Genomic DNA, 18,557 nt, shown 5'->3' on the forward strand with positions numbered 1-18,557 from the left:
CTCATTTTACTTTATTTTTTCTGGAATATGAAAGACACTTTAAAAGTATAATTTTTACAACTTAGATCATGTAATTTGGTTAAGTATTAGTTGAGTTATGATAGATTTTGTATTTGAGTGTACTTAGTGTGACGAAAATCACGAATCGCGCGTGTGACAATATTTATGAAAATGACAGTAATAGAGATGTACTTTTTTCGGTTGACTTAACAATGGCAAACATTATACATATATCATGTTCTTGGTTAAATCTCCGGTCTTTGGCTAGTACACCTTTTCTTACGCCACAGGGTTGTGAAACTAAAACGAGTGTTTCCAAAACTCCTAAACGGAACATGCAACAACTGCTCTGATCGGTGTTATCTCGATCCGACTGGAGTTCCAGCGGGTGCAAGAACGTAAACTTGTTTCCGAGTGTACGGTGCACGTTCCTCGGTGACTATATGGGGCGCTCCGGCAGAACATTCACAATGAATATTCGAATCATACCACTTGTACCGTTGACGAAAAATCGATAATTTCACTGGGTCAAGGATGGTCCGCTCAGTAGAATATATATAGCCCACAGTTCTCGACCCAATTCAACGTAAGAGTGTCAAAAATCAGCTTTTGCCTTCCTTAATATTTCTTTTATACACCGAAAGGAAGCACTAAATTCTGCATAGTGGATATGGCACTTACTGGTGAATTGCTTTTAGTTAATTCTATTTCAGCACACTTGTATTGCTCTTCATGAGATAGCTGTTCATCTAATGGCTGGTGCCCTCACTAGAGTCAGGGATTCAGTATCTGGCCCTGATGGCCGACCCAAAGGAAAGGGTTGAGTTGACCGAAGTCTAATTCTGAGATGCATACAAATGCAACTTGCTGACACTTCAGCCAGAAACTGTAGCAATAGCTTTGACACCAGTAAGCCATGTACTCGCCTTAGAAGCTCTTTACTAAATGTCTGAGTGATTAGTGAAAGAGAGAGAAGAAAGAAGCAAATAGAAAAAGCAGAAGACTAGAGCACTTGGAGGACTGCAGAATTCTTCAGTGACAATATTGCGCTGTCTAACCAGTAGACAGACTGTAGATGAAGATCGAATATTCCAAGCGCAGTCAGTCTGCGTATGAGTTGCAATATCAAATCTCCATGGCACTACGTATCAGTTTAGGCAAAGCTGACACTTTCCTATCCGTTCTGGAATGCCATAAAGCGCCAAGGTTGTTGTTTCTGAGCTCGAGTTGATAGACTGCCGAGTCGCCTAATGAGAGACTAAGTAGTCACTAGATCACAGCAAGTATAAGCATTACTAGTAGCCTCCATTTATTTAAGACAGCAAAAAGCTAGTACTCTCAGAGCGATGTCAATGCATATCGCAGGGAATCGATGCATAGAGCTTTCCAAGACGCTTACTGTAAAGATAGGTCACAGAAGTGCACTATTTTGTAGGTCCCGAAATCAGATGTCAAATTCGCAATTGCCATACGTGGGAGTGGGAAAATACATGAAGCCCGCGGGGAACAGCCGTCAGTGTGCCGCCACATCGATGACTTTCGTTCGTTCCAAAACCATGTCGAAATCATGTCGGTCAAAACCATTGTGTTCTGTTTCCGCTATTTTTGTTTTAAGAGCCCGGCCTATAAGCCCGATTTGTCTCTTCGGGATCTTTTCAATAAAGGATAGATGACATTTTAGACCCAAACGGAGCCCGTTCTGGGTCAGATAAATGTTGATGCCGCTTACCAGTATTCGTCTAGGGCCACTATCAGGTGTCTATCATGATCATTTCATTTCAATGATCGACTGATGCTGGCCTAGTTTCGGAGCAACGAAAGTTTACCCATTTCTGGTCCTCCTTCCTGTGCATCGTCCGCAAGCTCTCTCCAGTACGACAGCCGCCTCCACTTGTCTTTCTGCGTTCTCATGTTCCGCTAAATCTCGAGCATAATGCTATCCGCTCTCCTTGCCTTTCTTTTCCTCACTACGAGCTGTGTCGCTCAGCTTCCGCCATTGACTGCTTGGTCGGCTACGCCTTTCAACCCTACGTCATTGCCTCTCGCGGTCAAGTCATCATATCTCAACATATGGGCGCCATTAGGGTACGGAAATGGCTCTGCAGCTCTGAGCGATGCATGGCCGAGAAATTGGGACAGAAGCCTTACCGTGCGTTCAACCAGGTTTTATCCTTCCGTTTCTAACATGTAACTCTCCCTAGCCTTTGGGATGGTACGGGTCAATTCGTGTGGACGGGACCGCATATCGGTTTCTCGGTGAATCAAACAAACCAGCTGCCAATATCAACACTCTTCAGAAAGGTTTTTCTTTCACTCCAACGCGATCATCGTATCTTTATCAAACTGGTCCGGTCAACGTGAATATAACTTTCCTGAGCCCGGTTGAGGTATGTCGTGGCATTTTTTGTCCATAGCTATCACAGTCCTTATTCATCGTCTCCGAAGCCCACCGACCTGGTTCGACAATCGATGCCATTTTCGTACATGTCCATCACCGTCCAGCCAAACGATGGAGGTTCTCACAGTGTCCAACTTTACTCGGACGTATCGGGAGGTGAACACGCTGGTCACTGCAAGCGACATTCTGGCTAAAATTTCGACGTTGCAGAATTTATTGGTGGTAATTTTAGAGTGCCAGTGAACTGGACGATCAATGAATCGAGCGATTTCGTGTACTTACAAATGAGCCCCTCTTCGCCCTTGCCATACCAAGAACTCAATAAGCGGCCGCAAGACGGGACGTTGTATTATTGCATGAAGAAGGTACATCGGCTTGGTTCAAGATAATTGTGGTAAACGATGCGGTTCATCTACTTCTTTTACAGGCAAATGGCGTATCTTGGCAAATTGCAAATGCCACAGTGATGCGCGAACAGTTTAATAACGGATCTATTACCAGTCTTTCAAAGACATCTGATGGCACTTTTCACGCTGTTGGCCAGTAAGCTGCACTCCACACTATTGTATTACCCTGTCCCACAGTGAACGTAATTTAGACCATATTTTGACACCCTAGCCATTGCAGTCGACCTCGGAACTGTTTCCTCTGTGACCGACCCAGTGGTGTACGCTTTGGGTGTAGTACGTGATCCAGTCGTGCAGTACGCCAACCGATATGTGCAGATTGAGAAGCGAAGTTCGTATTACTGGTCAAACTTCTCCAATATCCATGACGTTGTTAGTGTGACATTCACCTGGCTCCCGAATTTTCCTCTGACGCCAATTATGCAGATCAATGACGTCTTAAACCATTTTGATGATGCTGTGACTGCCGCGACAAACCTGGATAACCAAATTCTCAGCGCCGCAGGGCAGGTCTCAACCAGTTATGCTGACATCCTAAGCCTCTCCACCCGGCAAGTCATGGGCGGACTTGAATATACACTTCTCAAAGATGACTCTGGCAATTTCAATGCGTCGGATGTGAAGGCGTTTATCGATGATATGGGTGGTATAGGCTCCGGCGGGTGAGTTAAACGGTTCTACGTTTGCAGCCGAGACATGCGAGTAATGCATTGAAACTTTCAGAGTAAGCGCCGTCGATGTGTTGTATGCCGCGATGCCTGCGTATTTATATCTTAATCCTGATATTCTCACTTACCTCTTGAGTCCGCTAATGGAATACCAAGAGAGTACACAATACACGAATCCATACGCCGCGCAGGACCTGGGTATGCCATCTGTACTTTGACCTCGTGCTTTGTCTTGATAAATTTGTTTCTTCAGGCATTGCATTTCCGAATGCCACGGGAAATGCCAACGGGCACAACCAAAAAATTGAACGTATGTATCCATGAGTAACGTTCAAGACCACTTACTCCAGTACGTCTGACTTAATAAACGTAGATTCCGCGGATATGATTATCATGAGCTTGGCGCATGCTCAGGCTTCCGGTGACGGCCGTCTCATTAGCCAACACGTACGTGCTCCATTTCACACGCTGTGCCTTTCTCTTATTTTCTTTTGGATTCAAAATAGTATGATCTCCTTAACAAATGGGCTAACTACTTGGTTAATAATACTATGACTCCTGGAGATCAGTACGTCTTTACTTCGACTTCTTAAGATACCCCTTTTTGAACCAACTGGTGTGCAGGACAGCGTCACTCTCAGATTCTATAGACGCAAACAATCAGACAAATGTTGTGCTGAAAGGCATCATTGGCATTGGCGCTATGGCTAAGATAAGCGGCTATACGGGACATACGGCCGACCAAACCAAATTTAATGTGTGTGCATTTTGTGAGGTGAATTAAGCACGTTTCTGATTATCGTCCTTCCCTTCGTAGACCATTGCACAGCAATATACACAGCAGTGGACGAGCATTGCAGCTGGCAGTGGTTCTTCTCAGATTTCGATAAGCTTCGGCTCGTTGAACTCAGGATTGATCTATAACTTGTATGCGGAGAAACTGCTGCAACTCAACCTTATTCCGAGCTCGGTGAGACCCTCTGAAGTTTCGTTGTACAACTAATTTTCTGATATCCTTTAAGGTGTATGATACTCAAACACAGTTCTACAAGTCACAGCTTTGTACGAGTTCCTTATTGATTTGTCTCCCGTCCCTGACATCTGTTCGTCACCAGCACTGTGGAAATATGGCATTCCCTTGGATACCTCAAACACTTCATCAGTTACACGTTCTGGTGAGACCTTGAGTAGCTGATCGACTTAAATATGGCTGATCAGGCATTAGACTGGATGATGTTTGCTGCGGCTAGCGCAACTGATATATCCGTACGAGATGCCATGCACTCGCAAATCCACGACTATATATCGGCATTTTTACCACAAAACCTTCCGTTTCCAATCCTATATGATCCACGTGCTGGAACGCAGATAGGAGGAGAGAACAGGTAAAGATACGTTCTTCCTTATTGATGGTCGGAGCACTAAGCATTTGTCACAAAGCCCGGCAATAGGAGCCACGTTTGCGAATTTAGCATTGAAGTGAGTTCCGCAATTGGTTCCAGAATATTTCGAGACTCATATACCATTTCAGTCTGCCGATTAAGTCAATCTCAGTGACAGGTCCACCTGTAGGTGGAAATAATGCAAAAAACACAGCAGCTGTCGTCGGCGGTGCTGTTGGGGCCACCCTGGGTGTGTTAATCATCGTTGGCGCAGGCATATTCTTCTATCGCCGTCGTCGAAGCAATCAAGAGTTGGCCAGCAAGTACAACCGCGTCGATTGCACTCGATCCGGGAATTACCCACCCAGCTCCCTGCTCGCGCTCAATCCGCCGGATTCGGCTGCACGGTCGGACATGACAGAACTGACCGTTACCCCGTATACAAACCAGTCTGTCGATGATGGTGGCTCCTTCATTAATATCACTGGGTCGACCGTTGCTCCTCCAACGCCCTCTGGCACGCTGACGGTGTCTGCAAAAGACTGGGAAAGTAGAAACGCGGTGTGTGGGAAATATTCCAAAGCGCCGCCAAGCTCGACAGGCTCGAATACGTTGGGGCCTAACCCGCTACCAGACCCTCCTCGCATGAACCCACGACGGGGTAATTGGAGAGCTGAAGTGGAAGCTCTGCGGCGGGAAATCGAGCAGATTAAGCGGGAGCGAGACAGGTTAGTAGCACCACCGCCGGCGTACGAGAACGAACTTCGAAGGCTGCAGGCTATGGGTTCGCGATAACGCATCGTCTATTTGTTCCATTTCTTCTTCTTCCCTTCCAGTATGCTTTCTATGGCCCGGCATTGACTTGCCTAATGCGCCTGAGAGAAAGCAAATTACCAGCTCTCTCAGTAGAGTATATTGTTTTTACAGTGTGGGGATCAACGCATCGAGCCTTCCGAGACAGGATTGACCTAATTCTGTTTCTAATTTGCACTACTCTGTTTACATCTTACTGCCGGGAATCAAAGCACTGGCACTGCTGCCGGTGGGCTGTGCACTCGCCTCTGAGTCTCGTCTGTAAGGGCCTGACCAATCGGAGGAGAGGGAGGGGGAAGAGGAAGATACAAGTACGGGAGCCTCGTAAGACTAGATAAAACGTAGTCTTCCTTAATGACAGATTCGTGGTCTCCCATCTGTAGGCAAACTTGAGCACCATTATCCATCGATGAAGACCGGATGAAATAGGAGCAGGTAAAGAACAAAGTCGGATCTCCATGGCATTAAGCATCACTTCAGATGAAGTTGGCCCTCTTCCATCTGTTGTGGAACACGGGAAGGCGCCAGGCGCGTTTATTTTTGAATTGGCTTGATAGATTGCTGAGTGGCCTAGTACCCTCGTCAAGATTGAAGCGGATAGCCACACGGGATTTGGAAGCATCTTGCCTCCAATGTTTGTGAAGACTAATGGAGCATGTGTTCAATGCTCAATGTTTTGCCCACCACCTGAGAAAGGGATCGGACGTTTTGAAATTTTGAAATTTATTTCTATATATGGAAAGAAGGTGCTTTGTGCCTCGTGTTCAACAACGGGCGCTTGTCAGTTGAGTGGGTTGCACTTGCACCGTATTCCCTTTTGGCATAGTTTCTATGACTCTTCATCGGCTTGTCTAATTCATTCAAGACATAGCGAATGCTGGTGCTCTCAATAGAGAGCCTAGCCACTTCTGTCTTTACATCATGGATAATTGATGCATCGACCTTTCCAAGGTGCTTTATAATGAGTCTCAGCGACTTTTCTAGCTGTATTATGTTCATGCTTGAAGGTACCATATTTGCATTTCAAATTCGTTTCCCTTTGCAATTGCATGTGTAATACGGAAAGCACGTGTGGAACACCAGATAGCCATCGGTGTGCCACATCTACGTTCCAGTCCCGAAACCATGTCGGGCAAAAGCACTTTTATGTGTTTTTTTGCTTCCACAAATTTGTGTATGCGCCCCAGTGTATGAACCCAATTTGCTGCAAAGAGCCTTTCACTGACACAGATGACGTTGTTAGACTAGTACTCGTACTAGGCTCAGATGTGAGGATCTTCGGCGCTGATGTCGCTTATCAGCCGAAGGCCAACAACGCTAACTCAGTAACTGGACACCGCCCATCACAATAATGCCATGATCGGCTACGAACACAGTTCTCTGGAATCTTGGAGCAACGAGGCTGCTAACACGCCTCTCATTCTCCTTCCCGTCCTTCATTCGCGACTTTTCACTACGACTAGTCTATAGCCGCCCCACCTTTCTTTCTGCGTTTTTATGTTCCATAAACCTCACGCATAATGCTGTTTGCGCTCCTTGCCCTTCTTCTCCTCACTACGAGCTGTGTCGCTCAGCTTCCGCCATTGACTGCTTGGTCGGCTACACCATTCAATCCTCCGTCATTACCTCTCGCCGTTAAATCATCCTATCTCAACGTATGGGCACCATTAGGATATGGAAATGCCTCTGCACCACTCAACAACGCGTGGCCAAGGACTTGGGACAGAAGTCTTACTGTACGCTCAATTGAATTTCCTCTTTTCCACCCTAACATATCATTCCCTTAGCCTTTGGGATGGTACGGGGCGATTCGAGTCGATGGGACAGCATATCGGTTTCTCGGTGAAGGCGATTTACCAGCCGGTAATCTTCAAAAAGGATTCACGTTCACTCCAACGCAATCATCGTATCTTTATCAATTTGGCCCGGTCAATGTAAATATAACTTTCCTGAGCCCGATTGAGGTCTGTGCAGAACTTTTTCTTCACAATTTCTATAGCTCATGTCTATGGTTACCGTAGCCCACCGATCTTACTCGGCAATCGATGCCATTTTCGTATATGTACCTTACTGTCCAGCCAAATGATGGAGGTTCTCACAGTGTCCAACTTTTCTCGGACGTATCGGGAGGTGAACACGCTGTTCACTGCAAGCGACATTCTGACTAAAATTTCGACTTTGTAGAATTTATTGGTGGTGATTTTGGAGTCCCAGTGAACTGGACGATCAATGAATCGAGCGATTTCGTATATTTACAAATGAACCCCTCTTCGCCCTTGCCATTTCAAGAACTCAATGAGCGACCGCAAGATGGGACGTTGTATTATTGCATGAAGAAGGTACATCAACCTGCTTTATGATGATTTACAGTAAAATACGCAGACCTATTAACGACTTTCTTTACAGACAGACGGTGTATCGTGGCAAATTGCGAATAACACAGAAATGCACATACAGTTTAATAATGGATCTATCACAACTCTTCCAAAGACATCTGACGGCTCTTTTCATGCTGTCGGCCTGTAAGCTACACTTCATGCCTTTCCGTTACCTCGTCCCATTGTGAATGCAATCTAGACCATATTTTGACACCCTAGCCATTGCAGTCGACCTCGGAACTGTTTCCTCTGTGACCGACCCAGTGGTGTATGCTTTGGGTGTCGTGCGCGATCCAGTCGTGCAATACGCCAACAGAAATGTGCAGATCGAGAAGCGAAGCTCCTATTACTGGTCGAACTTCTCCACTATTCATGACGTTGTTAGTGTTATCTCTACCTAATTCCGACATTTTCATTTAACGCCTGGCTATGCAGGTCAATGACGTTCTAAGCCGTTTTGATGATGCTGTGACTGCCGCGACAGCCCTGGATAAACAAATTCTCGGTGCTGCAGGGCAAGTCTCTACCAATTATGCGGACATTCTAAGTCTTTCGACGCGGCAAGTTATGGGCGGACTTGAATATACACTTCTCAAAGATGACTCTGGCAATTTCAATATGTCGGATGTTAAGGCGTTTTTGAACGATATGGGTGGTATAGGCACCGGCGGGTGAGTTATATTGTTCTACTCCGAAACCAGACATGTGAATGATGTGGAGAAACTATCAGAGTAAGCGCTGTTGATGTGCTGTATGCCGCGATGCCTGCATATCTATATCTTAACCCTGATATTCTTGGCTACCTCTTGAGCCCACTCTTGGAATATCAAGAGAGTACACAGTACACAAACCCGTATGCTGCACAGGACCTAGGTACGCACCCGGACTTCGCCTTCGTGCTTTGTCATCTTGACGAATATTTTGTTTGCTTTACAGGGCCTGCATTTCCGAATGCCACAGGGAATGCCAATGGGCATAACCAAAAAATCGAACGTACGCAGCCATGAGCAACGTTCAAGATCGTTATTCACAATGTAACTAACCCTTCAACTGGCAGAATCTGCGAATATGATCATAATGTGTTTGGCGCATGCTCAGGCTTCTGGTGATAGTCGTCTCATTAACCAGCATGTAAGTATCCCATTTAAATCGCCGCATCTGGGATCTGATTTCAAACTCAATGTAGTACGACCTCCTGAACAAATGGGCAAACTACCTGGTTAATAATACCATGGATCCTGGGGACCAGTATGTCTTTACTTCGAGTTCTTGAAATGCCGTTTTTGAACCAAATGGTGTGCAGGACGGCGTCGCTCTCGGATGGCATAATTGTAAACAATCAGACGAACGTTGTGTTGAAAGGCATCATTGGTATTGGCGCTATGTCCAAAATAAGCGGCTATACAGGACATACAGCCGACGAAACCAATTTCGTTGTGCGGGTATTTCGCGATGCAGACTAAGTGTGTTCTGACTATTTTTCCTTTATAGACCATTGCACAGCAATATGCACAGCAGTGGACGAGCATTGCAGTCGATTCATCCCAGATTTCGATAAGCTTCGGCTTGATGAACTCAGGATTGATCTATAACTTGTATGCGGACAAACTGCTGCAACTCAACCTTATTCCGAGCTCGGTGAGACAGACCCTCTGAAGTTTCGTTCTCTGGCAAATTTCCTGATGTTCTTTAAGGTGTACGACACACAAACACAGTTTTACAAGTCACAACTTTGTACGAGTTTCTAATTAACTCGTCTCCCGCCCCTGACATCTTTTCTTTATCAGCACAGTGGAATTATGGCATTCCAATGGATCTCTCAAATACTTCATCAGTCGCGCGTGCTGGTGAGATCTTGATAAGTTGATCCATTTGACCATGGCTGATCAGGCATTAGACTGGATGATGTTTGCTGCTGCTAGCACCTCTGATATATCCATACGAGATGCGATGCACTTGCAAATCCATGAGTATATATCGGCATTTTTGCCCCAAAACCTTCCATTTCCAATCCTGTATAATCCACGTGATGGAACGCAGATTGGAGGAGAGAACAGGTAAAGATACAGTTTTTTTGGTTGATTAATCACGTGCTCAACAATTGTCGCGTAGCCCAGCAATAGGAGCAACTTTTGCAAACTTAGCATTGAAGTGAGTTCTGTGCTTGGTTTGCGAGTACTTCGAGACTTACATATACTATTTTAGCCTACCTATTAAGTCAATCTCGGTGACAGGTCTAGCCGGAGGCGGCAACAGTACAAAAAATACGGCGGCTATCGTCGGAGGTGCTGTCGGCGGAGTTGTAGGCCTGTTAGGGATTATTGGCGCAAGCATATTCTTCTATCGTCGTCGTCGTCGAAGCCACCAAGAGTCGGTCAGCCAGTATAACCGCGTGGATCGCATTGATCGATTCCCATCTGGGAACTTCCCGTCCAGTTCCATGCTTGTGCTCGATCCGCAAGATTCGTCGGCACCCTCGCAAATGACGGAACTGACCACTACCCCGTATACGCATCGGTATACTGATGACAGTGGTTCCTTCCTTAACGTAACTGGCTCGATGAACGTTGCTCCAACGTCTTCCGGCACTCGGACCATATCTGCAAAAGAATGGGAAAGTAGAGGTGCAGTGTGTGGGACAAATGTTAGCGTGTCCGAAGCGCCGCCAAGCACGGCAGGCTCGAGCACGTTGTCATCTAGTGCGCTGCCAAACCCGCATAGTAACCACCCACGACAGGGTGATTGGAGGGCTGAAGTGGAAGTTCTACGGCAGGAGATCGAGCAGATTAGGCAAGAGAGAGAAGGTCTGGCGGCACCACCGCCGGCGTACGAGGACGAACTGCAAAGGCTTCAAGCTTTGGGTTCGCGATAATACATCGTTCCCCGCCCTATTTATTTTTCTCGTGTATGCATTTGTTTTCGTAGATATCGCGTTTTTTTCTTGTGATACCATTTTCCTTTCGGGATCTGCATGGACATTGTACGACGCTGACAGTTCTATTTAATAGCAAGATGACTGTCGTTCGTTTTACAGTGGAAATCCACGCAATAACAAAGAAAAAAAACCGATGTAAGATTATGTGCGATCTGAATTTGAAACACCAGACTAATATATGTACACTCGACTTCACGAAAGACAAAGTAAATCAGGTGAAGGGTGGCGATTTTAGTTCATCGGTACCAATTATCAATTGCAACCAATCTAAGCCCCTTCTCTATACTCTTTTGTACGATCTCATCCTGCTCCATAAACCACGTATCCTGCTGTCTCATTCTCACCTCCCTCAACCGCTTCCTCCCTTCTGAAGGTACGTTGCGATCACGCGAGGCGATCATGTCCGCAAACTCAACGAAGAAGAACCGCATATCGTTATTACAGAACTGGAGCGTCTCGAGCTTTGGGCAGATGTTCCTCCGAGGCTGTTCTTCATCTTGGTTCTGATTTTGACTATGACTTCGGGGTTGGGTGTAGAAGAGTGCGGGGTTGATGGTAAGTGCGCGGATTAGGTTTCTTGGATCGCCTGTTGTTTCAATCGTAAGGTGGACCAAGTCAGGACTGAGACGTAGACAGCGGAGGATTTCATCATGGGGATGTGCGTAGGTCTTTATCCTAAACGTCTTAAGCGACGCTTTCGATCGCGTAAGTAAAGCAGGTAAACCAAGTTGATATCCTCCACCGCGAAGATCAATCCTCAGACTCCGTAACGAAGGAAGAACAAATAAATCCAAAAGGGACTTGGCAGCTGCACAGTCTCCTTCTGGGAATGACAATGCGAGTTTACGAAGGGCTTCCAGGTTGATTTGTTTGATTGCCTTAGCCTCGTCCTTTCGGACTCCACCACATACGACTGCGGAGAGTTCTTTGAGGTTGGGAGCTTTGCGGATGACCATCAAGATATCGTCTACGCGTAATGGTGCTGCTCGGAGATACCGACATCCATAATCCAGATGTAACCTTTCCAAATTCGTAAGCATCCCTTTTCCTGTGGTGAGCGTGAATGCGCACGAGAGTTCAAGAGATCGTAGCCGCGGTGACCGAGAAACGTTGATGATTACGGCCGTCGTCTCCACTGGTAAATGAACATGCAAACTCTCGAGCACAGGCATATGCGACATCTCCATTTCCAGAACGTTCTCCGGGTCGTTGAAGTCATAATCTATTCGAATATGTCTCCATCTTCTCTGTTGATCCAGAACCTTTCTGAACATCTCTTTGTAGAGTTCGCTATCCTCCTTCTCGTACTTGATCATCTTCTCGCATTTCTTGGCCTTCATCCATTCTCGATACTGGTTCCCCAAGGTAAGCGAAAGCGACCTATTCCGCGATCTCTCAAGCCACAATCCAAGCGTCCCATAAGCATACTCGTCCCAAACCCGTCGGATACATCCATCCTGCGAATACTTAAACCGCGACCAAAGTTTCGGCAGCGAAAGCGCCAATCTCCTCCAAGACCTACACACACTCGCAACGTTCAGCGGTAACGCACGCATCGAGGGCGGTTCAGGAAACGTTTCCGACGGAAGACAGAAATAGAATATTTCCATGAGAATTTCAGGAGGGAGGTGCTGTATGCCCGTATATTCTCTAGAAGGCCAATATACGAGCTGTAGTGCAAAGATGCTATCCGAGACGACATTTGAGATTCTCTTGCAAATGGTTTGAGCGATTTGAGTGAAGTTGGACTGAGTAGGGGGCATGGTGGTTGAGAGAAAGTGGCTGAAGTAAGTGGCTCAACGAAGGGGGCTTTGCTGCGCTTTATAAAAATATCCTGGCTCTTCCAAGTAATATTAAATCGTGACTCGGTAAAAGTGTCAAAGCACGAAGACGCTTAGACGATTAGATGAATCTATCATTCACTGGGCCTGAGCCACAGAGTGAAGTTTAGGTCAAAGCGTCCAATAACCTATTTTAGAAAGGCTGTTTCGTTCAGGGTTTGCCTAAGCGCCGTTGACCTTGATAATGGAATGCAATACGTCACAAATTTCTGTAACGGTGTAAAATATAGCTTCACTCACCCTTACTAGCTTGGCTAAGGTGAAGATGGGTGAATGTATCCAAGGCGTTTGAGGAACTTTTAATGAGAATGTCCAGAACCAAATACGGGAAAACAAAGGTACACAAGAATTACCTTATCTGGCATCCACGATGTATTCACCGCGTTGCTAAAACAACACTCGTCAGTGAAATAGAAAGAATGCCTATCTCGAAAGTAAAGGCCAGTTAGTGACGATCATTGGAAGCTTAAGTTAATTTGATGTGGAAAATGTTACCGTTGTCGTCTTCAAGATAAAAAGTCGAATGCACGTGTCAACCACTAGCATTTGCCTGACTATATGCTGTTGTTACAAGTGTCGTGATCTGTATCCACTAAGAAAGAAAAGTATTATTATTATATCATCGCCTTCGTCCGCCACTACCACCAATCACAACCATCTTGTTAGACTTCTTCCTCCGCCCACCGCCTCCGTGCTGCATCTCATGCCAAGCCGCATCAATATCCCACTCATCTTCTTCTGAAGGTTCTCGCGGAGCCTGCGTTTGCTGGGTCCTCTGAGTACGTCCACCCTGGGCAGCGGATGCGAAGCTTCGTTGTCCCCAAGCACCTGACTGCGTCGATTCCGACGATGTGGGTGGTGGTGACACCTCTACCACAATCTCCTCTGGCGAAGGAGGGCGCTCAAGTGGAGTCGATACAACCGGATCATAATCGACACCAGCACTTGGAGGAAGGCTTGGAGGAGTACCTGCCACGGGAAGCCTGAACTTCTCACGTTCTCTCTCCTCTGCACGTGCACGAGCTCGATCCTCTTTTTTGCCTCGTTCGCGACGTTTCGCTTTACGTGCTCGAAGTGGTGCCTCGAATCCACGAAGCGTCTCTTCACTCACAACCGACGATAGATCTGCTTCGATGAAGACGACATCTGCACTCTCAGGCATATGGGCAAGATACTTGCATCGTCGACGCAAATCAGCATCAACAGAGCCCTCAGATGACGCATCGACGCGTACCGAGATGCTGTCAGGAAACGCGGAATAACTTTGGAAGTGAGCGAGAAGAATCCTGATATCGAGTGGGTGCAGAAAGATAGGAGCACCAGAAGCAGCCTGATAGAAGTAATACGTTGACGTCGAGGGAGGAGGAGGATTCAAATTTCGCCGAGGTCGCTGCCCGCGATTCGTAGATGTGGGCTTAGGTGTATTACTTTGAACAGCTAGCCATGCATCCGGAACTGAACCTATGTCCTGATTGTTTGGATCGCGCTCCCTCTCAGCACGTCGTCTTCTCCGATCCTCGTAACTTCGTTCAATATCGCGCAAAGTTTGCTCTGCTCGCGATATTGCATCCTTCAACTCTTGAGTTTCAAGCGCAGATGCCTTCTCCATCTGTTGCTTGACCTTCGACTCAGCCAAGTCTATGAAGCTCACACCCAAATCATCCTTCATTCCCGCGAGAATGCGTCGTTCGGACGCAAGTTCATCCAGATCATGTGAAAGGTGCGAGAGAAGATAGTCAGGTGTCGCCAGCATAAATCGTGAGAATCTAAAAACGTCCGGAAGGAAATGGAAGGGTGCCTGGTGCGAAGGGATGACATCAGACGGCCACGTTCGTGATCTTGGTAAAGCTAACGTTGTTATCTGAGGTCTCTCCATCAAGCGCATGCGTAGCGTGGAACCTGGTTTGAACGAATCGCCAGAAACATCTAGTTGAGAAGATGAAGACGATGCTTCGTGGGACGTCTCCTGTACATCGATCTGGGTACTTGACTCATCATACCATTTCACGCACTTGAGCTGCTTCTCATTAATCGAATCGAAGCATATAGGACAGCGGTTCCACTTTGCATGATCAGATGTGCTGAGATAATGAAGGACGCATGGGTAACAGAAGACCTGCAAAGTATGTCAGACTGGCAGACAACAGAATGAATAGCGAAGAACGAACGTGTCCGCATTTAGTCATCCTGGGAGCAGCAGGCGGAGACAAGCAGATAGGGCACGTAGTATGGCCTTCATCCTGGCCGAAACCCTCTTCTTGACGGCCAGCCGCCGATGCCAAAGCCGAGGTGCGCGGTATGATAACCTGGAGAATGTCCTGCCACTGGAAGAAGCTATATCCCGCATTAATCGAGTAAAATCATATAAAAAATAGATACTTACATATCTGGGTCTGCGAAGTGGACAGTGTAGTCGCCAGAGGGCTTCATGACGAACCGGTACTGAGCATTGACGAACTCTGGGTCCAAAGTCAGCAATCACGTCGCGCCAGATAGTCCTTATCGTACTCACTCTCTTTATTCCAGACACCATAGCCCGGCGCAGTCTTCCTGCTCCGCCTCGGTAAGCTCTGAAAGGCATGGCTCTGCCTTGGTGGCAAAGAGAAGTTAAGCAGATGGTTGAGAGACTGTCCACCCGTCATCTTGTTCGATCTCTTCTGGGCCCCTTTCGCACCCGTGGCAACAGGAGGCTTGTCCTGCCCCTGCTCGTTGTTTCCAGGTCTTCTACGCACCTCTGCAAGGCGCGCGTTTGTTGTCATTGCTGAGAATGAGTGTGTAAGCCGCCGCCGTCGTGAAGACGGAGACGGGGGATAGCGGTGTGGGTCCGGCTACCGATGACTCAATTACCAGACGCAATTCCAATTCGGGCCTTATCAATACACGATCTCGTGATTTGCGAGCAAACATGTCCCCCGTCCGAGTTCCGAAACTACTTTGTACATTTCGACAGGATTAAAAATGCCCAGTGACGTATACAAGAAAAGATCTTAGCAATACATGAGCCATAAAGGAAAAAGCAAACAGTCCGGATTGCTGCGGGGACAACGTCGGTGTGCAAACGGAAAGAGAGACCAATCTCGTCTACTATCCGTCATCGTGACTCGGCTTCGTCGCCATTAGTCCAAGGACGAAACCCTATCTGTGTCCGCAAAGGGTCGAGGTCTTCATCCCTAGGCTCGCGGAATAATATTTCGGAGCTGCGCAGTTGCGACTTCCTCGGTGCACCCTCAAACAAGGCCGGGCAGTCAGAGACAGCATGGCCGACTGCGTCGCAAGAGCTGAAAACGATTGGGTAGAATCATGGTACCTGTGGGTTGATGCAAATGATATGAACTAGCGAACAGTGAGGGATGGTGACGATGACCTAACTCACAGTCTGTGGGGAGATGTATTTTAACATTGGATTGTGCTTAACAACAAAACGTGACGTTTACCTGAATGCTTCTCTGTTCACGACATCACTCTCCCGAATTTTGTCGAGGGTTTCTTTCTTGAAGATAACTTTGATCCAGTGTAGCATCTGGAACACATGATCTTGTTTTGGTCTGAGGACATGAACAGTCAGACATAGTAGTAGTTTGCGCCAGATTGTAACTTATGGATAGATACGTACTTCCAAGGAGAAAACCGTGGCCCAATGTTGAGAGTACCATCTTCCTGTGAGATCAACGGGTGGAACACGTCGGTAACAAATGTGACTGCTGGCGGTCGAGCGGGATACGTAAACGGAAATCGGATGCGAAACTTCAATATTGAGTCCGCATAGTATCCTAGCAGTTCACAAGGTATTCCCTGTCAATACAGTTTCCTGCAGCATATAAGGTAGAGAGAAGTAGTATACCTTGATGAACGAACAAGACTCCATCCCACGCCAGAATGGATTCAGAAGATGGGATAATATACATCCCCTTCGGACAGTGATCACTAAACTTCAACGCCGAATATTCCATTGCTACTTCTGACATAGCCAATGACCTTTCTGCATCCATGGCGATTCCCTGGAAGTGGAACTGACTGTGGCTAGACGTGTCTTCACCGTTTGGTCACAGAGTTGGGTCGAGTATTACTAAGAGCTTGAGAAACTCGGAAAGATAGCTTTCTTTGGATGTAAGGAGAGAGCCAAAAGCAAAGTACGGGAAGAACTACAAGATGACGAGAGAGGAGAGACGTCTGTGTACAATTCACAACGGTTGGCTCATGTAGACATTTGCGCTCACGTGATTTCTAATTGCCCCCAGCTGCAACGACACACAAACATACGAATTCCAGATACATAAAACATGCTTACAATATCGGTACATACTAGAACTGACAAGTGCTTTGTAGTTGAGTATGGTACAAGTTCCAATTCCAGTCGTTATTCCAAGATTGTGCTGAATTCTAATAACGACCAAGCTTGGACGTTTTGTCCATCTTGACTCCATGAAGACCACTGTATAGCCTGGAACACGCTAACATTGAGCGGATATGGAAGTTATCGTAATCATAGCCAACGATGTACTCCATTATTCCGTTCCAAAGTTAGATATCCACACAACAAACAAGGTCAAACAAAGCCAGAAGGAAACGGTGTCCAATATACCGAAAGACGTTCAACGACGAGAACTCTCGGGAGCAGACAGAAGGCTTGCAACGGTTCCGCTATTCTCCTGGATCTGCTTCTGGCGTGCGTAAAGAACATTAACAGCCTTTGACGTCTCCTCTAGTAAGGTCGCTTCGCTTGGTATCGTTGGAGCAGATCCGTCTCCAGGAAATGTGATAATAGGGAGCGCACCAACTCCAGATGAGGCGAGGTGAACAGTGAGCCCTTCGATGTATTGACGGAGCATCTCCAGATTCTCTAGATGAAATGCATTAATTGTACAAGAAGTGGTGGTGTATACTGTATGCACTTACTCGACACCTCAAGATGGTTTGATTCCGGGGATGCGTGGAATACTTGTTCTCTACGTACAAATATAATCAAGACACACGTTCTGAGAAAAGGCAGTGGAACACAACATACATTCCGTCTATTGTGCTCTGCGCAAGCCTGGAGATGAGGTCTACGTAGCCTATCGCCATCTTGATGTTGTCATTGAACTTTTCTGGCGAATACGGGTCGATGGTCATTTGTGAGGGACCAGCCAATGAGACGCCCGACGAGGACGGGAATGACATTGACCCATGGCTGCTGCTTGTGTATAGGTTGGTGCTTGATGAAGCAGGAAAGCCAAATAGATTTTGCGAACTTGACGAGGAAATCATGGTGGAAGACTTGAACAAACTGGGGGCGAATGTAGTAAAGTAGTTGTGCTTCGCCAATATGACAGACACACGTGATCCAACAAACCTCAACGCGTCCATATTTTGAAGTTTGTGTATAAAATCAAATTTTAATGCCTCCTAATTTAAATTACTACAGAACACGCCCACCATAACAGCCACGAGAATATCAATAGTAACACCTAAAAAACGCAAACAAGGCAAGCAGAGAACACCCGGACGGAAACAATAGATTACTGGTTAAATAAGCATAACAAGAAGGATGAATAAAGAAATATAGCCGGAATCCAGTGTCTACCGAAAGGTTTAGACATGTTTGACTTGTTCAAAGGAAAGATTATTTCCTTCTCGAATAGGAAAGGATATAATCATCTCTTTCCTACGGGTATCGACCACATCTCCTACCGAACGCCCTACGTCCACGCAGTCTACCTCATAGGCATGTAAAACCGAAACCACAATCTCGCGTT

General features: G+C 46.6%; 7 protein-coding genes across 7 annotated transcripts; 2 read left to right on the forward strand and 5 right to left on the reverse strand.

Annotated features, from left to right (window-relative positions):
• Nucleotides 1–1,933: 1,933 nt before the first annotated feature.
• Nucleotides 1,934–5,838, forward strand: FOMMEDRAFT_170844 (DUF1793-domain-containing protein; the record flags this gene model as incomplete). Its single annotated transcript, XM_007270972.1, has 18 exons — nt 1,934–2,149; nt 2,202–2,387; nt 2,446–2,554; nt 2,609–2,763; nt 2,826–2,941; nt 2,997–3,177; nt 3,232–3,467; nt 3,529–3,671; nt 3,727–3,783; nt 3,847–3,920; nt 3,980–4,041; nt 4,098–4,230; nt 4,291–4,443; nt 4,496–4,535; nt 4,589–4,648; nt 4,699–4,858; nt 4,914–4,952; nt 5,005–5,838. 18 exons carry the CDS (start codon nt 1,934–1,936, stop codon nt 5,648–5,650), a joined length of 2,766 nt encoding a protein of 921 aa, XP_007271034.1. The 3' UTR covers nt 5,651–5,838.
• Nucleotides 5,839–5,874: 36 nt separating this feature from the next.
• Nucleotides 5,875–6,290, reverse strand: FOMMEDRAFT_161403 (uncharacterized protein; the record flags this gene model as incomplete). The annotated part of the gene is made up of 2 exons (XM_007270973.1): nt 5,875–5,998; nt 6,058–6,290. The coding sequence occupies 2 exons, from the start codon at nt 6,288–6,290 to the stop codon at nt 5,875–5,877; spliced, it is 357 nt and encodes a 118-aa protein (XP_007271035.1).
• An 898-nt stretch (nt 6,291–7,188) lies between these two features.
• Nucleotides 7,189–11,090, forward strand: FOMMEDRAFT_170845 (DUF1793-domain-containing protein; the record flags this gene model as incomplete). The annotated part of the gene is made up of 18 exons (XM_007270974.1): nt 7,189–7,404; nt 7,456–7,632; nt 7,690–7,798; nt 7,853–8,007; nt 8,075–8,190; nt 8,246–8,426; nt 8,482–8,717; nt 8,777–8,919; nt 8,983–9,039; nt 9,104–9,177; nt 9,233–9,294; nt 9,350–9,482; nt 9,538–9,684; nt 9,741–9,780; nt 9,834–9,893; nt 9,944–10,103; nt 10,159–10,197; nt 10,252–11,090. The coding sequence occupies 18 exons, from the start codon at nt 7,189–7,191 to the stop codon at nt 10,916–10,918; spliced, it is 2,772 nt and encodes a 923-aa protein (XP_007271036.1). The 3' UTR covers nt 10,919–11,090.
• Nucleotides 11,091–11,217: 127 nt separating this feature from the next.
• Nucleotides 11,218–12,744, reverse strand: FOMMEDRAFT_170846 (uncharacterized protein; the record flags this gene model as incomplete). The annotated part of the gene is made up of 1 exon (XM_007270975.1): nt 11,218–12,744. One exon carries the CDS (start codon nt 12,742–12,744, stop codon nt 11,218–11,220), a length of 1,527 nt encoding a protein of 508 aa, XP_007271037.1.
• Nucleotides 12,745–13,348: 604 nt separating this feature from the next.
• Nucleotides 13,349–15,633, reverse strand: FOMMEDRAFT_23438 (uncharacterized protein). The gene is made up of 4 exons (XM_007270850.1): nt 15,335–15,633; nt 15,206–15,281; nt 14,991–15,156; nt 13,349–14,938 (listed from the first exon to the last, which is right to left on the reverse strand). Exons 1-4 carry the CDS (start codon nt 15,579–15,581, stop codon nt 13,442–13,444), a joined length of 1,986 nt encoding a protein of 661 aa, XP_007270912.1. The 5' UTR covers nt 15,582–15,633; the 3' UTR covers nt 13,349–13,441.
• A 619-nt stretch (nt 15,634–16,252) lies between these two features.
• FOMMEDRAFT_95889 (UBC-like protein) lies at nt 16,253–16,811 on the reverse strand (the record flags this gene model as incomplete). The annotated part of the gene is made up of 3 exons (XM_007270916.1): nt 16,253–16,367; nt 16,436–16,592; nt 16,664–16,811. The coding sequence occupies 3 exons, from the start codon at nt 16,809–16,811 to the stop codon at nt 16,253–16,255; spliced, it is 420 nt and encodes a 139-aa protein (XP_007270978.1).
• Nucleotides 16,812–17,109: 298 nt separating this feature from the next.
• FOMMEDRAFT_143047 (uncharacterized protein) lies at nt 17,110–17,925 on the reverse strand. Its single transcript, XM_007270976.1, has 3 exons — nt 17,828–17,925; nt 17,719–17,768; nt 17,110–17,662 (listed from the first exon to the last, which is right to left on the reverse strand). The coding sequence occupies exons 1-3, from the start codon at nt 17,884–17,886 to the stop codon at nt 17,415–17,417; spliced, it is 357 nt and encodes a 118-aa protein (XP_007271038.1). The 5' UTR covers nt 17,887–17,925; the 3' UTR covers nt 17,110–17,414.
• Nucleotides 17,926–18,557: the final 632 nt, after the last annotated feature.

Source organism: Fomitiporia mediterranea (genome assembly GCF_000271605.1).
Source record: "Fomitiporia mediterranea MF3/22 unplaced genomic scaffold FOMMEscaffold_15, whole genome shotgun sequence".
Lineage (NCBI taxonomy): Eukaryota > Fungi > Basidiomycota > Agaricomycetes > Hymenochaetales > Hymenochaetaceae > Fomitiporia > Fomitiporia mediterranea.